General features: G+C 34.9%; 1 protein-coding gene across 1 annotated transcript in view; it reads right to left on the bottom strand.

Moving 5' to 3' along the window:
• The window catches only part of SMCHD1 (structural maintenance of chromosomes flexible hinge domain containing 1), a 137500-nt gene that overhangs the window by 96764 nt on the left and 18900 nt on the right, over positions 1–21836 (bottom strand). Inside the window, exons 6-9 of the mRNA XM_023647549.2 lie at positions 8469–8583; positions 8226–8345; positions 2857–3023; positions 632–722 (exon numbers count right to left, since the gene is read on the bottom strand). Coding sequence (XP_023503317.1) covers positions 632–722; positions 2857–3023; positions 8226–8345; positions 8469–8583 — 493 coding nt within the window. The remainder of the gene's footprint in view (positions 1–631; positions 723–2856; positions 3024–8225; positions 8346–8468; positions 8584–21836) is intronic.

Genomic DNA, 21836 nt, shown 5'->3' with positions numbered 1-21836 from the left:
AGAATAGACAAAAACTACTTTTATTTGTACAAGTAATCATCTAGCTTAATGAAATGTATATATATTTATATATGGGTTAAATAGCTATAAGTAGTATATCAATAAGGAACATACTACTAAAAAATAGAAAGTAAGCAAAGAAAGAGCAAAGTAGAGCTGAAGGACAAAGAAGTCACGAGTACATTTAATTCAAGGTTTCTTGCTAGAAGTAGGAAGGAGGACAATGACGTACTGTGAAATTTCTTCTAATGTGTGGGCAAGGATATTGACAATCCAACGCTCAAATGTTCTGTGCTCCTAAATCTTACTTCACCATCATAAGACTTCTATGAACAAAAGGGAAACTATGTCCCTTTTCCTCCCTATTTTGAGACATGATATTCAGCAACAACTCATATCTTTATAGAAGACAGAGAAGAAGAGGGAAATCAAATACTACAATAAACAAAGGTTCCGGAAAAATACATCTAGGAATGATCTCTTTACTTGGATATCAAATTACCAAAGTACTTTGGTAAAAGACATGGAGAGAGCTATCTATTTATTGACTAATTTTTCTTATCCAGAGTCCCTCGGAACTGGAACATATACCTAATGATTCATAATATTGTAAGAAGAAATCTTATCTTACTTCAATATCAATGTTGTTGAAAGGTCCAACTTCTTTTGATGTACGTTTTTCATTTCCTTTTGGACCATGAATATAGTAATGATAAATATGCCTAAAATATAGAAGAATAACTTTACAATTTTAATTCACATAAAATTACAGTTCATAGAATCTTCTACCAAAAAAATTTTATTACTACTATTTGGCAGTACCTAATAGGTGCCAAGCACTATATTAAACTTTTTTTTTTTTTTTGAGGAAGATTAGCCCTGAGCTAAAATATGTGCCCATCTTCCTCTATTTTATATGTGGAACTCCCACCACAGTATGGCTTAACAAGTGGTGTGTAGGTCTGTGCCGGGATCCGAATCGGCAAACCCAGGGCTGCTGAAGTGGAGCACACAAACTTAACCGCTGCACCACTGGGCCAGCCCCTATATTAAGCATTTGTAAAAAGAGTATCCCATTTAATGGTAAAAACAATCTTGAGATGCAGTTATTGTTACATCTCATCTTATACATATAAAAACTGAGGTGCAAGAAGTTTATATAATTTATCTAAGGTCACAGACCTAGAGTTTGGGAGAGGAGGGCTTCAATCCAGGCCTTTCCAACTTCAAAGCTCACATACTTTACACTTTCAAGAAGTATAATTTATCAAGAAAATAAAAACCAGAAGGCAAAAGGGTATAATTCTACTTGCGAGGGATATTCTAGAAAGGACTCACAGGATTGGATATCTTTAAATTACCTCCACAGTGTGAGAATATCATTCTGTAACTCTCATCTCTCCTCTCCCATAGCACTGAGTCAATCTTATAACAATAATCCCCAAACAAAACTAATACATTCAACATCATCCCATCAAAACCACCACTTCAGAAATCTTTGCTACTTTATTCTCAAGTAAAGGTTAAAAAAGATTACATTTTGAGGAGCTTATTCAGGGCTAAAATATATCATATCTGCAGTTATTCCTCAAACAGGAATTTGCAATAAAACTTCACATGAATTTTGATTTTTAAAAATATTAATTATCCTAGCTACTGTTTAAAATACTACTGAGATAAAAGGAAATCACTGAAAATTTTGAGGTTTTCTTCAGACATCTCAAGTGCTAACATCATAATCAACAAGTTTACAACCATAGATTAAGGGTGCTATAAAACAGCTTAGCAACCATCTGTTTCAAAGAATGGTTAAAGTTATGTTATTCTTTGTTAGAGCAAGAGTATATTCTAATTATGTGTTATGTACACTGAGTTCCTTCAGTTAAGAGAAATTATAATTATAAAATAGCTAATAAAATATAGAGAGAAGAAAAATTCCCATGTACTATTTAAAACTCTCAGATGACAGGGCCAATAAACATCAACATTCAAGAAAAAAGGTATTCCTAAAACCAAATTTATCTTCCCATAAAAGGAAAATTTTTTAACTCTGTTAACATATATTTATGTATAAAACAGAGAACCTCAAATTGAGTGTGACAGCCTTTTGGGTAAACGTGAAGTTTTTTTTTAAAAAAACATAAATTTTGTGTAGATGTACCCATTTTTGCAAGATGCAGTAATTCAGACAAACAGAAATAATGGAAAATGGTCTATCTATATAGCTACAGAGAAAAAACTTAAAGCCATTAAATAAATATCCATTCAATTTGGTCTAACAGAATTTCTACCCCCTAAAAATTTAAAAATACACAAAGATTTATTTTCAGTATTACTAACATGCTATATAGGCATATACATATTTTTTATATTAATAGACTTGATGCATTCATTTGATAAACATTTATTGAGCATCTACTATGTAAGAGGACACACTGCGGATACAGCAGTGCATAAATAAATATATTCCAATGGGAGAAGGCAAACAAAAAAAATCAGTAAAACATATGGTATGGAAGATTATGATAGGTGCTATAGAGAAGAAGCACAAAAGGAGGATATGACAGTGATGGTGCTGAATTTGATAAATTCTGAAGTTTATTTTAAATTTTATCATAGGTGTCAATAAGGCTATGCCTCAAATAATGACCAATACATTCCAGGTGATCAATAAACATTTACAGACTAGAGAACCGTTTTAATGCTAACATTAGAGTACTGGCTACCATACTGGAGGGAAGGAAACGGGACAGGAGCAAAGTAGAAGCTAAAAGGCGTCAAGGGATCTGTAATATTTTCTGTCTTAAAAAAGATAAGTAGAAACAGGTCCTGAGTCAAATACAAATAATTACTTACGCTAACTGTCTTGTCCAAAGAGGGAAATAATTTTTCAAGTATTGTATGTGTTCTGGTTGTACTCCTGTGATAACCACAGCAGTAAAGCTATCTTTTTCGTTCTCCTCTGAGATAAGATGATGTAGAAATCTTTCATCATCATTTGTAATGTGAACAGAATCAGATGGCTACAAGAGTGAACAGATTACATACAACTTAATTGTAATTATACAAATAATATTTACATTGACTTTTAATGTGATTCACTTGGATAGTTTCAAATACAGGCTTCAATAGACTTTTGAAGGAGAATGACCCAACACACATCAGCTGAGTGTGTGACAGCGCTGTGAGGAAAGAAAACTTTTACATCAACTGCTAAACTGGCATACATAAAGGAGTATCCTATACCATAATGCTAAACCAATTTTAGAATCATAAAGGAAAAAGTACAGAAAAATTAACACATTCATGCATCTTTTGATGGGGATCTGCTCTGAGAAATGCATCATTAAGCAATTTCAGAGTCATGCAAACATCATAGATTGTATTGAAGGGGAATAAAATTTGCCACCCCAAAATGCGTCTCTTTAACACGAGGATTATTTTAGGCTGATTATTTTTCACAAAAGACTCAAAGCTTTTCTTGTTACCTCCTCAAGTGCCTCAAAGAATTCAGATATAAAAATCTGTCTCAGAAAGTGAGCTATCACCTTAGCATAACATGAACTAGGTGGTAGACAGGGAGGAAAACAGAAAAGCCTGTTTGCTGGGCTCCCCTCTGTGTTCTTCTGTTTCCATGTGGCCAAATACTTGTTTTCCAAATGTCTGCTCCTTTTCACCTACCCGTGAATTGTCCTCCTCCCTTTGAAGTCCCTGACTGTCCCCACCCCCAACATCTTTTGTCTTTAACTGAGGATGGTATTTAAAGTGAAGGCTTTGGTGGTTTTGGTGATTTACCTGGCTTTCATGGGTTTCTCCCATATACACATGTTATTAAACTTCTGTTTGTTTGTCTCCTATTAATCTGTCTCATGTCAATTTAATTGTTCTTTTTTTTTTCCCTGCTTTTTCTCCCCAAGTCCCCCCAGTACACAGTTGTATATTTTAGTTGTGGGTCTTTCTAGTTGTGGCATGTGGGATGCCACCTCAGCATGGCCTATCGAGCCGTGCCATGTCTATGCCCAGGATCCGAACTGGCAAAACCCAGGGCCGCCAAAGCAGAGTGCATGAACTTAACCACTCAGCCACAGGGCCAGCCCCTCACGTCAATTTAATTCTTAGATCAGCCAGAAGAACCTAGAAGTATAGAAGAAAAGTTCTTCCTCCCCTACGGTACTTACACAAACCTAGATGGTATAGCTCACTACACACCTAGGCTATATAGTACTAATCTTATGGAACCAGTCACACAAGCAGCCCATCGTTGACCAAAACATCATTATGCGGTGCAGGACTGGACTTAGTTTAAAAATGCCAAGAAAAACTGAGGACACTTACCCTAGGTGGGAATGAGTCTTTGCTTGGGATATCTACCACTTAACTTGGTCAGGACCAATGCCCAGCCCTCCATGTTCAAGAAAATTAGGATACAACCTGAACTCAGCTGGCTTAGACCAAAGGCATTGTCTTTAAAGGGGAGTAAAATCATCCTGGTTCACAGCTCACTTTCAGAGAATATCTATAGCTTGCCAGAAGGGAAGTAAGGAAAGGAGGAGTGTTTGAGGATAAGAATTACAGACTTCTCAATTTTTACTGTGAGTCTATATGCGTCAAAAATTGCATGCATATATACATATAGTTGCATGCATATGTATGTACTTATATATTATGTATGTCGATCTATACATAAAAACTTGTAAGGATAAAGATATACACTGAACTATTACGTCTAGGAAACTGGTTGATTTTATTTTTTTAATAAGTATGTATTATTACTTTCTTAATAAAAATAAATAAAAACCAAAACCATTCCAATGCACCCCTACACACTAAATCTCTAATATTACAGCTACAATACATAATATACGAGTTATATTTCATATACTTTGAGAGTTAGTAGGTTAGCCTGGGTTTACTAATGATGCAGGTTCATTATCCAAATATTTACCAAGCACCTTCTAAGTTATATGACTCAACCTGGAAACGAGGAAGAGAGGGTTCAAGATAAATAAGACAGTGTCCTTCCTCCCTACAAATTCCATCTAGTAGGAGATGAGAAACAAACAGTTACAAAACAATGCACCATTATAAAGACACAAACCAAGAGCTGGAGATAATTAAAAAGAGGGTGACATTTCGCCAATAGATGACTTAATAAGAATACTCTGGACCAAAGAGAACATGAAAGATTTGAGGGAAACAAGGTAGTTTAGAGTATATGATAAACAGATGATGAAAGATGAGGCTGGAATGGCTGAATCCAGCAATGGAAATGGGTGGAAGAGGGGGTAGATGAAAGAACCTATTTTAAAAGACAGAATTAAATGTGGCGAAGATTAACAATAAGGATTACAATTATTAACTACTTGACCAGCGCATGTTGTTAATTGAAAAGGGTAGTTAAGGGGAAAAGAGAGAATAAGAAAGGTTTATAGATAATATTTTTTATTTTAGATGTACCAAAAGTGAGTTATTTATGGAACATCTAGAGTAGGACATCTAATTGAAATTGGAAATGAGCATGCTAGATACGATCAGTTGGTATTCAGCCACCCATTTGTACCACTTTTTATTGTCCCCTTCTGGGCTGCAGAGGATGGAAAGCCATAAAAGTCTATTTCTCAGACTCTTAAACTTTGGATTGTGAATGCAAATTAGGTTTCACCAATTAGATATACCAGCCAAAGATTTAGAAGGGGAAAATGCGGCAGAGGCCATTTCCTGAGATTTCTTGAAGGTTTTCTATCATGCAAGGTACCGAAAGACCAGTATCAAAGTTCTAGCTTTAAGCATCAGCACTGATACAGCAGTGATTATGGTCAGAAATTCTGTGGTCCAGTGTTGGAAAATCTGTGGCAGCAAAACCTTTCCAACTCCTGGATCACAGATAAGGCAGTGAGTTTCTGAATTCCAGATGCAGTGGTGGTCCTCCAAGTCCATGATTATAGCAGATGTTGCAGCATCCCTTAAAGGTCAGTTTGAGTGTCCTGGCATCATTCTGCAAGGCTCAGCCTAAAGTTCATTCCTTCAGCTTTTCCAATAATCATGTAAGCATCTAATTCCCTTTATTAAACCCTCTTCTATTTAGAGTGCCTTGAATTGTTTGTTTCCTTTAGAGTCCAGCCTGATTCAGTGTCTCAATCTTAAGAGAAAAGTCTTGACAAAAAATACAGATTTGAGAACTGCTGATATTAAGCGGCATATGTACATATACACACATAAACACTGCCTATAGAAAAAGTAAGACTGCTGGTTATAGATCAAGAACACCAACCCCACACATACTGTAATAACTGCTAACAGGTCAAGGAAAAAGGAAGAGCCAAAAAAAGGAGGTTGGAATGGACTGGTCAGAAAAAGAAAAGAACTAGGGACCAAACAGTACCCAAGAAATGTTTGTTGGGATGAACTAAGCACAAAACACAGGAAAAGCTGGCAGAAATGAAGAACCGAGAGACCTCAGCTCAATCCAAGGTTTATCATATGCATACAGTTTTGAAAATCATTTAAATTTTCAATTCCTATTTTTCACCAGTTTTAACATAGCAAATATTTCCACTAACATATTTCATAGGGCTGTGTGATAGTAACATAAGATGGAAAAGATAAGGATGGAATATTGTTATATAAATATATTAAGATAGGTAAATTGTTAAACAAATGCAATAAATTTAAAGAAGAAAAACTGAGATGAGCAAAATGAAGAAATTTCCTGGAGAGAATACTAAATTACAGAGAAAATAAAAGTTGCTAACGAACATGGAAAAAAAATTCAGCCAGCTAGTAATGAAAGAAAAGGTATTATTTTCACCTATTAAATTATCAACATTTTGCTGCCCCCCCCCCCCAACTCCTTTTAAAAATAAGGAAATGATCAGATAGGCACTTCCTTACACTACCATTAGGAGTGTATTTGATTTGGGTTCAACCTCTCAGAAAAGTGATTTTCTAATATATACCAAGAATATTTATAAAGTTCAAATTCGTTGTCACAGCTATTAAAATTCTAACAAACTATACTAAGAATGAATTGTAATTCATGCAAAATATTATGCAAAGATATTCATGGCAATGTCTTTATAATTATACTAAAATCCTTTAAATAACGCTAAACAAAATAGTTAAATCACAGAACATTCAGCCAAAAAATACAACAAAGCTATTAAAAATGTGTTGTGTGCCAAAACATTTTATAAAATGAAAAATAAATGTTAATTTAAAAAATGTGGGTTCTAGGGGCCCGGCCCTGCGGTCGAATGGTTAAGTTCGTACGCTCCACTTTGGCAGCCCAGGGTTTCACCAGTTCGGATCCTGGGCGCGGACATGGCACTGTTCGTCAGGCCAACGGTGAGGCGGCGTCCCACATGCCACAACTAGAAGGACCCACAACTAAAAAATATACAACTATGTACTGGGGGCATTTGGGGGAGAAAAATCAGGAAAAAAAAAAAATTGGCAACAGTTGTTAGCTCAGGTGCCAATCTTTAAAAAAAAACAAAAAAGTGAGTTCAAACTAAAAGTACATAATAAAAAAGTTAGACTAGAAGGAAATTCAATTAGATATGTTACACTTTTTCCTGGCATTTGAGACTATTTTTATTTTCTTTATATTTGATTACAAAATTTTTTATAATTTGTTTTACAATCAGAAAAGGATTTTTAAAAATTAAAAATTTTAAAATTAAAAAATTCTAAAATGTTTCAAACAGAGAAAAGTTGAATGAATAATACAATAAATACCATGTACTCACCACAGAGATTCAAATTTGTTAACATTCTCCTTATTAAAATGAGAATTTGAAAGCAAATTTTTAACAGAAATATATCGATCATTTATTTCTCTGGAGCTCTGATTTCCTAGAAGTCTATGACCCTCTCACTGTTTTCTACTCTAGTTCTGTGGTTATTATACAACAAAGATTTTAAAACTCTAACTCAGTGCAAGGAGAAAAGTTTACAATCTTATGAGCAATTTCCAGGAAGCTTACTTGGCTTTATGAGAAAACTTGTCTAAAGACTTTCAGCCTGAGAAAGCACATAAATGATCACTTATGCTATTCAGAGGATTAAAGGAAAAAGAATGAAAATTAAGTAATTTGAAAATTCCATACCTTCAAGTTTTTAAAGTACTAGTATTAATATTTTAGATAGAAAATGGAAAAACACTTTTGTCCTATCATCCATCCAAAGTAATAAATTTACAATTAATGAGTTAAAATGTATTGTACCTTTCTGTTTTGAATATATCCACTATATATTGCCTCTTTGTTTTTCTCCTTCTTCTCAAAATCTTCTTTAGAAAGCACAAGCTCATGAACATCTTGGGAATCTGCAGGTTTGCTTATCATCTGTTAAATATTAAACAGAGTACTTTAAAAACTCCTAAAAGTTAAACTGGCTAACCCACTTAGACAGAGAGAACCTCAAAATATTTTGATCAACTTTCACTTATAAGAAAACTTTTTACTTACTCTGGCTGACTGTCCAACAAAGAAAACAGCCTGCTTGCCCCCAACACCAAAATAGGAAATATCACTGTTTAAACTGCGTGGCACTGGTACTGGTCGAACATATCCCGAATGATCACTAAAATAAAACATCACATTAATGCTGTGATTTTAAACAAGCTACCAAGGCGCCAAAGGAAATTGTTATAGCACTTTTATTAAGCATTAATAAAATGATCCCTAAGCCAGATAATACCTCAATTCAAAGGTAAAATAATCAGAGGTAAAAATCAAGACATCATCTATTCCAGTGGTTCTCAGGTTTATGCCCCAGACCAGCTGCATCAGCATCACTGGGAAACTTTAAGAAATGCAAATTCTTGGGCCCACCCAACTAAATCAGAAAATCTCGCAGCAAACAGGGCTAAATAAATATCTATATCTTTATATATTCTTATGCCTATACAATATTCCCCTCAAAGTTATTTACTTCTTCAAAACTCATTAAAGTATTGTCTGAAGAATAATGAGAATTACAGTAAAGAGATTATTTCCATGTATCCATGAGCTTTTAATATGAAGAGCTCTGAGTGAACCTCCACTGCACCATAACAACACTCTAGAGAGTACGTGTCCCTGGTCTCTCAAAATATAGGCAAGGTCTCCAGGGACACCATTTCCCAATATCAGAAACAAAGAGAATTGAGAGTGAGGCTGGAACCAGTATTACACTAAATGGAAAGGTTAGAGAGCAGATATGGCAGAGCTGGAAAGAATCAGAAAATGCAAAGAGACATTCAAAGAACTTACCCGTAAGAAACAAAGGAAGAAAAGGAATGGAAATATCAAAGTGGGTCTAAAAGACATGAATGACTGAAGGACAATATCTCAAACAAGTTTTCAGTGTAGTTACAGAAAGAGAAGACAGAATAAATAACAGCTGCAAATATGCTGGAACCACTAAAAGACATGGCTCCACAGATTCAGACCAAAAGAGCCCAAACAGGATACATAAAAAAAGTCCACAGTGGGACTGGCCCCGTGGCCGAGTGGTTAAGTTTGTGTGCTCCACTTCAGTGGCCTGGGTTTCACTGGTTCGGATCCTGAGCATGGACATGGCACTGCTCATCAAGCTATGCTGAGGCGGCATCCCACATAGCACAACCAGAAGGACCTACAACTACAATATACAACTATGTACTGGGAGGCTTTGGGGAGAAGAAGAAGAAAAAAAAGAAGAAAGAAGATGATCAGCAACAGATGTTAGCTCAGGTGCCAAGCTTTAAAAAAAAAAAGAGAGGAAAACGGTCCAATAAGATTTTAAAAAGCAACAACAAAAGATGCAATGAATTTAAAAAGTGAGAGAAAACAAAACAAAAAAAGAGATAAATATTTTAATTGGCATAAGAAGTCCTCACCCTATATATCAATAATCAAAATAAAGACAACAATGACCAGGGGAGATACTGTAATACCAGAGCTACAAAACAAACTACACAAAAAAACTCCCCCCTCACAACATACAAAGCCACTGCTGCAGACAAACCCATCTCCACAAAACATGGACACAAACTTGCCCCTACACAACACACAAAAAATGCCTCCACACAATACACAAACACAGCACCCCATACAACTTGCATGCACTTACAATGCCCTCCCAACAAAAACACACCCCAACACCAGAGAGCGTACAGATACTAACAATAAAAAGAACATCTTAAAGAGTCAGAGCAAACAGACACAATACATACTGAAAAACAAAGATAAGAATGACAACAGCTTTCTCATCATAAACTATACAAGCCTGAAGAAAATGGAGTGATACTTCTAACGTACTGACATTTATAACAAAGTCAACCAAAAATTCTATACTCAGTAAAAATATCTTTAAAGGGCAAGGGAGAGGAGTGAGCGATCTAGACTTTATCAGATGTACAAAAGCTGAAAAAGTTCATCAAGAGCAAATGTGAGTTAGGAAAACTGTTAAAAGACCTTCAGAAATTAAAACAATACTGTTTGGATTTACACAAAGGAATGAAGACCACAAGAATTAGTAAGTTATGTGGGAAAACATATACTGACTCAGGGACTCAAACAGATACTTTTATGCAAATTTTCATAGCAGCATTATTCAAAATAGACAACAGATGGAAACAAGCCAAGTATCTATTAACCTATGAATGGAAAACAAAATGTGGTATTGCTACACACTTCAGCCAAAACAGAAATGAAGTTCTGATACATGCTACAACACTGATGAACTCTGAAAACATTATGCTAACTGAAATAAACCAGACAAAAAATGACAAATTTTGTATGATTCCTCTTAAATGAGGTACATAGCATAGGTAAATTCATTGAGACAAAAAACAGAATAGTGGTTACCAGCAGCTAGAGGTAGGGAGAATTGAGTTATTGCTGAACGGGTACAGAGTTAGTCTGGGGGGGATGAAAAATTTTGGAAATACATAATGGTAATGATTGCAAAACATTCTGAACATAATTAACACCACTGAACTGTACACTTTAAAATGGTCATACAGCAAATTTTGTTACACTTTTTTCACCACATTTTTAAGAAAAAGACACTTAAAACAAATATAAAAATGGAGTAGAAAAGTGGTTGACAGGGGCTGGGGAGTGTGAGAAATAGGGAGAGGTAGGTAAAAGGGTACAAACTTTCAGCTATAACATGAATAAGGTCTGAGGATCTAATGTATAACACTGACTACAGTCAATAACACTCTTACTGTATAACTGAAATCTACTGAGTAGTAGAACTTATGTTTTCACCAAAAAATGAGATAAATATGTGAAGTGATTCATGTGATAACTAGCTAGAAGGAATCCTGTTTAAAGCAACACAACCAGAATATACTTTGATATTTGTAATATATGTCAACATAAAATGTATAAAAATAAAAATACAAAGATGAAGACAGGGTAAATGGCATGGATGGTACTACTGTGATGTACTTATATGTGAAATGGTGTAATATTACTTGATATATAGTCTGTGATAAATTAAACGTGTACACTATGAATCCAAAAGTTACCAGTAAAGCAAAACAGAGTAACAGTTAATAAGCCAACAAAGGAAATAAAATGGAATCACACACACACAGACAAAATACTCAATTTGAAAGAAGGTAGACAAAAAAGAAAACAGGAAAAATAAAACACAAATAACAAAGATGTAAGTCTAACTTCAAACATACCAATAATCACATTAAATGTAATTGGTCTAAACATTCCAGTTAAAAGGCAGAGATTGTCAAATTTTAATACACAACTATATGCTGCCTGAAAGAAACTCTCTTTAAATATAAAGAGACAATAGGCTAAAAGGTTAGTAAAAGAGTTACCATTTTAACAATAATAAAAAGAAAGGTGGAGTAGCTATATTAACGTCAAAGTTGATAAAATATTACCAGGAAATGAATAAAGAACAATGAAACAAATACATGGGTAAGTAAAAGAATATTTTTCTCCTTTTGAGTTTTTAAAATTATTAGACTGCTGAAATGAAAATAACATTATCTGATGTGGTTCTCAATGTATGCAGACGTAACACTTAAGAAAACTATACATGGGAGAGAGTTAAAAGACCTAAATAAATTGGTAAGATTTCTGCAATTCTCTTTAAGTGGTAAAACGTCTGTACTAGTAAACTAATAAGTATGTATATAGTATTCCCTACAGCAACTATTAAAAAAAAAAAGATACACTCAAAAACACTATAAAGAAATAGTATACTAAAATATGTTTAAGTAAACCACGGAAAGGCCGGAAAAGAGAGAAAGGAAAAACAAAGGGAACAAATAGAAAGTTAAAACATGAGATCCTAAGTCCTAATATATCAATAATTACAGAAAATGTAATGGTACATATACACTAAAATTGGCAGAGTGAATAAAAAAATGATCCAACTATATATTTGCCTACAAGAAACTCATTTCAAATACAATGTTATAGGTAGTTTTTTAAAAAATGGATAAGAAAAGATACACCATGCAAACATGAATGAAAATAAAGCTGGAGTGGTTATACTAATATCACATAAAATATACTTCAGAGCAAGAAAATTACCAGGGACAAAGAGCAGCATTACACAATGATGAAAGTGTCAGTTCACCAAGAAATCATAACAGTTCTACGTATATACAAAATAACACAAGTTGAAAACACACAAAGTAAAAATTCAGAGAACTGAAAAGAGAAAAGAAACAAATCTGCAAATAAGTTATACTTCTCTTAGTTACCAACACACCAACAGAAAATCCACAAGAATATAAAACAACTGAACAATATCATCAACCAACAGAATCTAATCGATGACATTTACAGAACACTCCTCACCACAGCAGCAAAATACACATTCTGTTCAAGGATGCATAGAAAATTCACCAAAATAGGTCATATCCTGGATCATAAAACAAATCTCAACAAACTTAAAAGAACTGAAACCATATAGAGTATGTTCTCTGATTATAATGAAATCAAACTGCAAATCAACATAAAGACAAGAAAATCTATTGACAATAGACACATGAAAAGATGTTCATCATCGCTAATCATCAGGGAAATGCAAATCAAAACTACACTAAGATATCACCTTACACCCGTTAGATTGGCAAAAACATCCAAAACCAAGAGCAACAAATGTTGGAGAGGTTGTGGAGAAAAAGGAACCCTCATACACTGTTGGTGGGAATGCAAACTGGTACAGCCACTATGGGAAACAGTATGGATATTTCTCAAAAAGCTAAAAACAGAAATACCCTATGACCCAGCCATCCCATTACTGGGTATCTATCCTAAGAACCTGAAATCAGAAATCCCAAGAGTCCCTTGCACCCCTATGTTCATCGCAGCATTATTTACAATAGCCAAGATGTGGAACCAACCTACATGCCCAGAAACTGATGACTGGATAAAGAAGAGATGGTATATATTCACAATGGAATACTACTCAGCCATAAAAAAAGACAAAATTGGCCCATTTGCAGCAACGTGGATGGACCTCGAGGGTATTATGTTAAGCGAAATAAGCCAGTCAGAGAAAGACGAACTCTGTATGACTCCACTCATAGGTGGAAGTTAATATATTGACAAGGAGATCTGATAGGTGGTTACCAGGGGAAAGGGGGGTGGGGGGAGGGCACAAAGGGGGAAGTGGTGTACCCACAACATGACTAACAATAATGTACAACTGAAATCTCACAAGGTTGTAATCTATCATAACATTAATAAAAAAAAAAAAAAAAAAAAAGGACCTGCAAAAAGCACAATAAAGTGAAGCACAACAAAATGAGATGTGCCTGTACTGGCTGGATCTTTGAGATTTCCCCGCTTTTGGAATATTCCCTCCCTCCCCAATCCTGGTTGTTTCAACAGTTCTCCTATGCCTTCAAACTAATTTTCATTTTATCTAGCTATCTCAGTTTTTTCTGGCTAGAAAGCAGTCTGCTGCAAACTACCTCATCATAACCAAAGCAAAATCCGTATTGTTTTTAAAATGGGTTCTGGGGAGCCCTTGCTGTGCAGCATAAGAGGAGCTGCTGGAAGATACATCCTTCCGGGGATTTCCTGGGCAATGTTTTACCTCAATGTATCCAAGAATCAGAATAACTGGTTGCAAACCATGACTGCACAATGCTGCTGAGTGAAGACAGACCAGCCATTCACCTCTCCCCGCTTAATAAACGAGGACATCATCTGCTCTTCTTACTCCACAGAGTTGTCATGACAGAAACTATTTAAAGTGTTTTGGAAAAGACAAGAAAATCTATTGAAAATACTTGGAAATTGAACAACACATTCCTAAAACAAACCATGCATCAAAGAGCAAGTTGCAAGGGAAATAAAAACTACACAGAACTGAATGAAAGTGAAAATACAGCATATCAAAACTTGTGAGACGCAGCAAAAGTAGTTCTGAGAAAAAAATTTGTAACAGAAAATAGTCATCTTAGAAAAGAAGGTCTCGAATCAATAATTTAAGAATACACCTCAAAATACTACAAAAGAGCAAAACAATCCCAAAGCAAGAAAGATATAAATAATAAAGAGCAGAAATCAAAGAATTTGAAAACAGAAAAACAATAAAGAAAATTTATCAAAGCAAACACCGGTTCTTTGAAAACATTACCAACAACTATATGCCAATAAACTTGAAACTTTAATGAAATAGACTAATTCCTAGTAAAAATATAACTTACCAAAACTAAATCACTAAGAAACAGAAAGCCTAATTATTCTTAGAACTCTATTAAAGGAATCAAAGCAATAGTTATAAATTGCTCCCACCAAAACATACCAGATCCAAATGGTTTCCTAAGTGAGTTTTATCAAACTTTCATAAGTGGTAGAAGTATAAATTGTTACTTTAGAAAACAATTTGCGATTATCTTGTAAATTGGAACATTCATTTCTATAACCCACAAATTCCCTCTTAGGCATATACATAAGAATGTATACAGATCTGGACCAGGAAACACATATAACACAACACACTACACACATACACCCACATGAAAGACACTATCACTCACAAACTTGGGGGGAAAGCCAAATGCCCACTGGCTAGAGACTGGACAAATACAGTAAGATTTCTTTTCGGTATACACAAAAGATTATATGGTTATGAAAAAGAATGAACTACAGACCTACAAAAGATAAAATCTTAGTAACCCAATATTAAATGAAAATGCAAGTCCCTCATAGACCAACATGCAGTATGATTACCCTTTTCCATAATATCAAAAAGTAAGCAAAATTGGATAAACATATTTTTAGAAAAACAAAGAAACAGAAAAACAATACAAGACAGTGGTTAATTTTGGTGGGGAGAAAAGAAATAGAACAAGGGAGCACACAGATGTAAGTTACAGGAAATATTCTCCTTATTGGATTAGGTGGTAGATTCTGGTTATTTAACTTATTAAATTTTTCAACAAATAAACTTTAAAAGGGCAAGGCCTAAATTGATAAATTGTTATAAAGCAAGAACTATGATTCAAATTCTATGGACCTAATGTCTATTAAGAAAAATAAAAAGAGTAAATGGGTTCCAAGACTTTAATTACTATGGCAATACTTCTAGGAAATAGTCTGAAAATACCCTCCCCTAAATATTCTCCTTAAAAAACATGTGGAAGTATACAAAAGTTTAAGGAGAGGGAAGTTCAGAGATAAAAGGACACACATCTACTTACTCTGACTGAAAACTAAAGAATTCTGTTCGGTGATTAGGAATGGACACATAATCACTAGGCAGTAAGTCTCCTTTTTCAACCCAAACCATCCATGCAAACCCAACCTAGGCAAAAACTCTTATCATGGCAAATAAGGCTGAAAATACAAATTTCCAGCAGGTTTTAGACTTGTATAAACGAGTCCAGCAAAATCCCTATACCTATATTCAAGGGCTATATAAATATTCCTTCATGAAGATAAACAAAAGCAGAAAAATAATCTAAGACCTTGAGAAACAATTTTGCATCATAGAAGCAGTCTTCTGGAGAATTTAGAAAGTCACTTCCCTCAGGAATAAATTTACATCACAGTCCAAAAGAATTTTTCAGAAGATATTCATATTCTTGATACAATATAAGAGGACATTCTATCTGTGTGAGACAAGAGTATTTGATTTATTAGAACAGAGAAAGAAAATCTCCATTGATACAAGTCATAAAAGGTGTTGAAACTAAGAAAAATGAACAAGAGAGAGGATCAAATTAGTAAAAGAAATTAAAAACAATAAAAGTCATTGCCAGGAAATATGGTAGAGTGACTATATACGTATATTTACATCTCACTATCTCAAATCTACCAAAGGGGAAATAAAACAGCCACAATGAAGAAAACTTTACTTCCAACAAAACTTACAAATGCCTCAGATCTCTTTCAGAGTTTCTGGAATAAATGTGCAAGACAATGGAAATAACCAAATTAAAGTGGGATGTCTAAATGTGACATACTCATTCTTTAAATTCAAGTAAATACAAACATCAGAAAGTAAACAAAAGCTCATCTTAATACGCAGAAAAACATTTAAGACAAGCTTTTTCTTTAGGAAAATTAGGGCAAATCTTGTTGGAAGCCCATTCTTACAATCTAAAAGCGGCAATGGGAAGTGAGCCATATGGCGCACTATCTTTATTTTCCCAAAAATGACTCCCTGAGTTGAGAGCCTTTTAATTGCTGAGCAAGCTGAAAGTGCAGAAAGTAGCACTGATCCAACACATACCTGAATTATGGCCACCCAGCAGATCTAACTAATGTCACCCTTCTTTCTTCCATAAAACAATTAAATGAACACACAGTATCACAACTATGTTCTAGGTATCTAATGTAACTTCAAAGGCAGTGATTATAACAGTGCCCAAATCATGAGTAAATTTTCTACGTAATATTCTATATCTTAATAGGGGTTTGGATTATACAGGTGTATGCATTTGTTAAAAATCAGACACTAGAGTGAGCACTTCCAGAATAGCAAAGTAAGGACCTACGAACACCCACTCATTGATAAAAACGTTAAGAACACCCCAAAAAACTATCAAAATCAACTTTTTCAGAACTCTAAAAATTAACCAATCCAAGGAGTGTTTTATTCAAGACACACAGCTGAATCTCAGTAAGAACAGCTAGCTCTGTATAGTTTTAGCATGCTTTATCCATTTCCCCTGGGTCATTTGTCAAAAACCGTCAGTGTAATTGTTTATCATCACAGTTGACTATGGCAATCAAATCAGTTGGGAACAAACAAGAATCTGGCCAAAAACTTACAAGGAAAAACTGAGGAATAAGAGGTCCATAGTGTTTTTTAAAAGCTCCAACATATTCATGAGAATCGAGAAGGTCACACTCGTGCAGGGTTGTACATATACTCAAGAAAGATCTCTCATTTCTGGCTGACTTTGAGGTTCTACACAAGTAAGAAGCAAAGGGTAAGGCAGAGTTGTGAACTGCCTCCTTGAACATTAAAAACAGCCCAGTATGCACACAGAACCCCTCAGCAAAAGCTGGGTGACTTAGTGGTTCCAGACGTGTAAGGAACTGTCCAATTAGTGGTTGACCACTAAGCTAACTGAGCAGAGACATCACTGGCAACACAAGATAAAGAAGAGAGATTTTACAGAATTAATTTAGGGAAGTCACTACACAAACAAACAAAAAAACAGAAGCAACAACAAGCCCTGGGGAGGTGGATAAGTCTGATTTCCAGAGTTGCCATATTATTTTAAAATGTCCTGTTCTTAACAAAAAATTATCACCTACAAGAAATAGTAAAGTGTGGCCCACACACAGGGAAAACAGCAGTCAGTAGAAACTGTCCTGGAGAAAAGTCCAAGCATTGGACTTACTAGACAAAGATTTAAATCAGCTATTTTAAACACACTCAATGAACTAAGAGAAATTATGTCTAATGAAGTAAAGTATGAGATCAGTGTTTCATCAAATAGAGAAAATCAATAAAGACAGAAATTATAAATAAAAGAACCAAAAAGAAATTCTGAAGCCACTTCACTGAAATGAAAAATTCAGTTAAGTGGTTCATGAACATATCTGAGTTGGCAGAAGAAAGAATTAGTGAACTTAAAAGGCAGGTCAATTGAGATTATTTCATCTGAAGAACAAAAAGAAAAAAGAATGAAGAAAAACGAACAGAGCCTCAGAGACTTATAAACATCATCAAGCATGCCGATATATAAATAGGAACCACAGAAGGAGAGAAAGAATATTTGAAGAAATAATGGCCAAAGACTTCCCAAATTTGATGAAAACATTAATCTACACATCCAAGAAGACCAACAAACACCAAATAGGATGAACTCAAAAAGACCCAAACCTAGACACATCAGAATCACAAAACTGTTAAAAGCCAAAGAAAAAGAGAGAACCTCGAAGGCAGAGAGAGAGAGAAGTGGCTGGTCACATACAAAGGATATTCAATAAGGTTAACAGCTGATTATTCAGCAGAGACCATGGAGCTAGAAGCAGTGAGCTAACATATTCAAAGTGCCAACAGAAAAAACCATCAACCAAGAATTCTTTATCTAGCAAAAGTAGCCTTCAAAAACGAAGGAGAGTTTAAGACACTCCCAGATAAACAAACACTGAGGGAATCTGTCACTAGTAGATCTGCCTTAGAGTAGCTACTAAAAAGAGTCTTATGGACTGAAATGAAAGGACACTCGAAAGTAACTGGGATACAAGAAGAAATAAAGAGTAACTACATAGACCAATAGAAAAAGACAGCATAAATGTATTTTTTTATACCTCTTCTCCTATTTGACTTATAAGATAGCTGCACAAAGAATTATCTAAAACTGTGTGGATGGGATTACAATGTAGAAAGATGTCATTTATATAAAAATAATAATACAAATAAGTGGGAGGGGAACAAAGCTATATAGGAGTGAAGTTTTTATATATTATTGACATTAAGCTGGCATCATCCAAACTGGACTATTGTAAATTAAGATGTTAAGAAAAACAACTTAAAAAGCAGACTAACAACTATTGAAATTATATTAGTGATTGCCAGAGTAGGGGAGAGAGAGGGAGATAGAGAGTGACTGCAAACAGGTACAGGGTTTGTTTTGGAGTGATGCAAATATTCTGGAATTAGTAGTGATGGTTACAGAATTTGTGACTATCCTCAAAACTACTGAATTGTATACTTCAATGGTGAATTTTATGGTATATGAATTATATGGCCATAAAAAAATAAATTAATTCAATGAAGATACACTTAAGACAGACGTGAGCATTTCACTATATGTAAATTTCACCTCAAAAGATAAAAATTTGAATTCTAGATCATATCAATGCTTGAGAAAGTTTACTGATATTTGTAATTTACTTTGAACTGAATCAAAAAACAAGATGAACTGTAGGCCAATGTGGTGGCGCAGCTATGAAGTTTGTGCACTCTGCTTCAGCAGCCCAGGGTTCACTAGTTCAGATCCTGGGCACAGACCTATGCATCGCTTATCAAACCACGCTGTGGCAGGCATCTCACATATAAAATAGAGGAAGTTGGGCACAGATGTTAGCTCAAGGCCAATCTTCCTCAGCAAAAAAAAAGAGGATTGGTGGTGGGTGTTAGCTCAGGGCTAATCTTCCTCAAATTTTTCTTTTTAATTAAAAAAATAATAAGATGAACTGAAGGTTAGAGGGATAAATAGCAAACGGATATGTGGTAAAGCAACTTCAATGGTAGAAACTAGGTATAAGTGTCTGGGTATTCACTGTAGAATTTCAACTTTTCAGTGTTTGAAAATGTTCATAAAATGCTGAGGAAAAGAATAGGGCTACAGGGGCTGGCCCCGAGGCCAAGTGGTTGAGTTTGAGCACTTGGCTTCAGCAGCCCAGGGTTTCACCGGTTCAGATCCTGGGTGCAGACATGGCACCACTCCTTGGGCCACGTTGAGGCAGTATCCCACATGCCACAACTAGAAGGACCCATAACTAAAATATACAACTATGTACTTGGGGAATTTGGGGAGAAAAAGCAGGAAAATAAAAAAGAATAAGGCTAGGAAACACTCAGATCCAGGTTCTGAACCATTCTACAACTAGCCCAGACTCTACCAAAAAAATGACAATTTCATGAAAGACACAAACATGGGGAATTTTTATAGAATAAAGGAGACCAGAGAGATATGACAAAGAGAAAAAAATCTGAATATGGACATTAGATATTCTGAATCAACAATAAATTTCTTGGATGTGATAATAGTATTATGGTTATTTATGAGAATGTCTCTCTGAAGGAGATACATGCTACAGTATTAAGTAGTGAAATGTCACAAAGTCTGCAACTTACTTTCAAATGATTTAGGAAGAGAAAATATGTGTATGTGCATGTGCATACAGACAGATAAACAGAGAGAAGATAACAAATGTGGCAAACAGTTAACATCTGATAAATCTAGGTGAAGGATACATGAGTGCTAAAACTGTTCTTTCAACTTACTTTTTGGCTTGAAATTTTTCAAAATAAGAAGGGTGGATGGAGGGATAGTACCAAGGTGAGTGAGAGCTATAAAGAATATTGCCAAATTAGAACTCTTACCTCATCTCCCTCTATCTTCCCCTTCATATACTATGTTCTAACCAGACTGGTCGTCTTTCTGTCTCACAAACAAAACCACCTGATCACAATTTCAGAGTCTTTGTCTTTGCTGGTTTTCCTTTTCCTTGGAATACACTTCCCTCAGATCTTCATCTGGGTGTTTTCTTCTAATCATTCACGCCTCAACTCAAATGCAACCTCAAAGAGGCTGCCCTCTTCTCTAACGACCTTACTGAAAGCAGATGGCAATTAGGCTCTAACACATTACTCAACATTTTCTTAACAGCAATAATCAATAACTGAAATGCTTATAAATGTTTTTGTGTGTCTACTTCTGTTATTCCCTCTACTACAACATAAGCTACAAGCCAAGTCAGTCAGCTGTTTTGCACTTTCAGGCTGTCTCTCCTTTTGTTCCATAGTCTGTCTCCCATGACATCCACCCTTGTATCCAGTAAAAACTAAAGTGGAAGCAGTTAAAGCAACTGATGATTTTTTTCTACAGGAGTAGAAGACAGGGGAGTGAGAGTACATTTGAGGCTAACAGAAATTGGAGTAGGACAAGGGATTGATATTGGACTCAAAGATAGTATGAGTACATAACAACTATAACAACAATTGATTACTTACTGAACACAATATCTATAAAGCTAAAACCAAAACCAGCAACAGGTAGATTTCTACCAAAAATTAAACAAAACGTCCCTAAGATTTAGACTAAGTTTAAAAGTTTGTGTTGTGCTAAAATCCAGAGGAAAATCAGAGTGAATGTTCCATAAATTCAGTTAAGATTTAACTTCATTTAATAACTATAGACTCTACTCTTCCATTTGATTTAACTAACACTGTTCTGAACTTTTTGCCCAATCTACCATCTGTTCCCCTTTCCCTTCTACTTGATATTTCTATCATATGCTGAAATCTATCTTTAGACTATAAAAGACAATGGCCTTTACCTTCTCTACGGCTATTTTATAAATCCTTGAAGTGACAAGTACTCGTGAAAATAGTGAAGAAGAATGGCTGTAGAAAAGTCTGAGGCCAAGAATGAGAAGTAATAACCAAAATGATATCTTATATTTATCAACTACTTACTATATGCCAGGCTCTATCCTAAGGTTTACATGTACTAACTCACTTGTTCTTCACAAAACCTTATGATGCATTATTCTCATTTTATAGACATGTGAATGGTGACAAAAAGAAGTACCTTGACCAACATCATAAAACTAGTAAGATCAGAATTCAAATCAGGTCAAATAATTCCAGAGCCCTTGTTCTTCAGTACGTTGCCTCTCATC

This window comes from Equus caballus, chromosome 8, assembly GCF_041296265.1.
Source record: "Equus caballus isolate H_3958 breed thoroughbred chromosome 8, TB-T2T, whole genome shotgun sequence".
In the NCBI taxonomy this organism is placed as follows: domain Eukaryota; kingdom Metazoa; phylum Chordata; class Mammalia; order Perissodactyla; family Equidae; genus Equus; species Equus caballus.
This window is presented reverse-complemented; position numbering and strand designations above follow the sequence as displayed.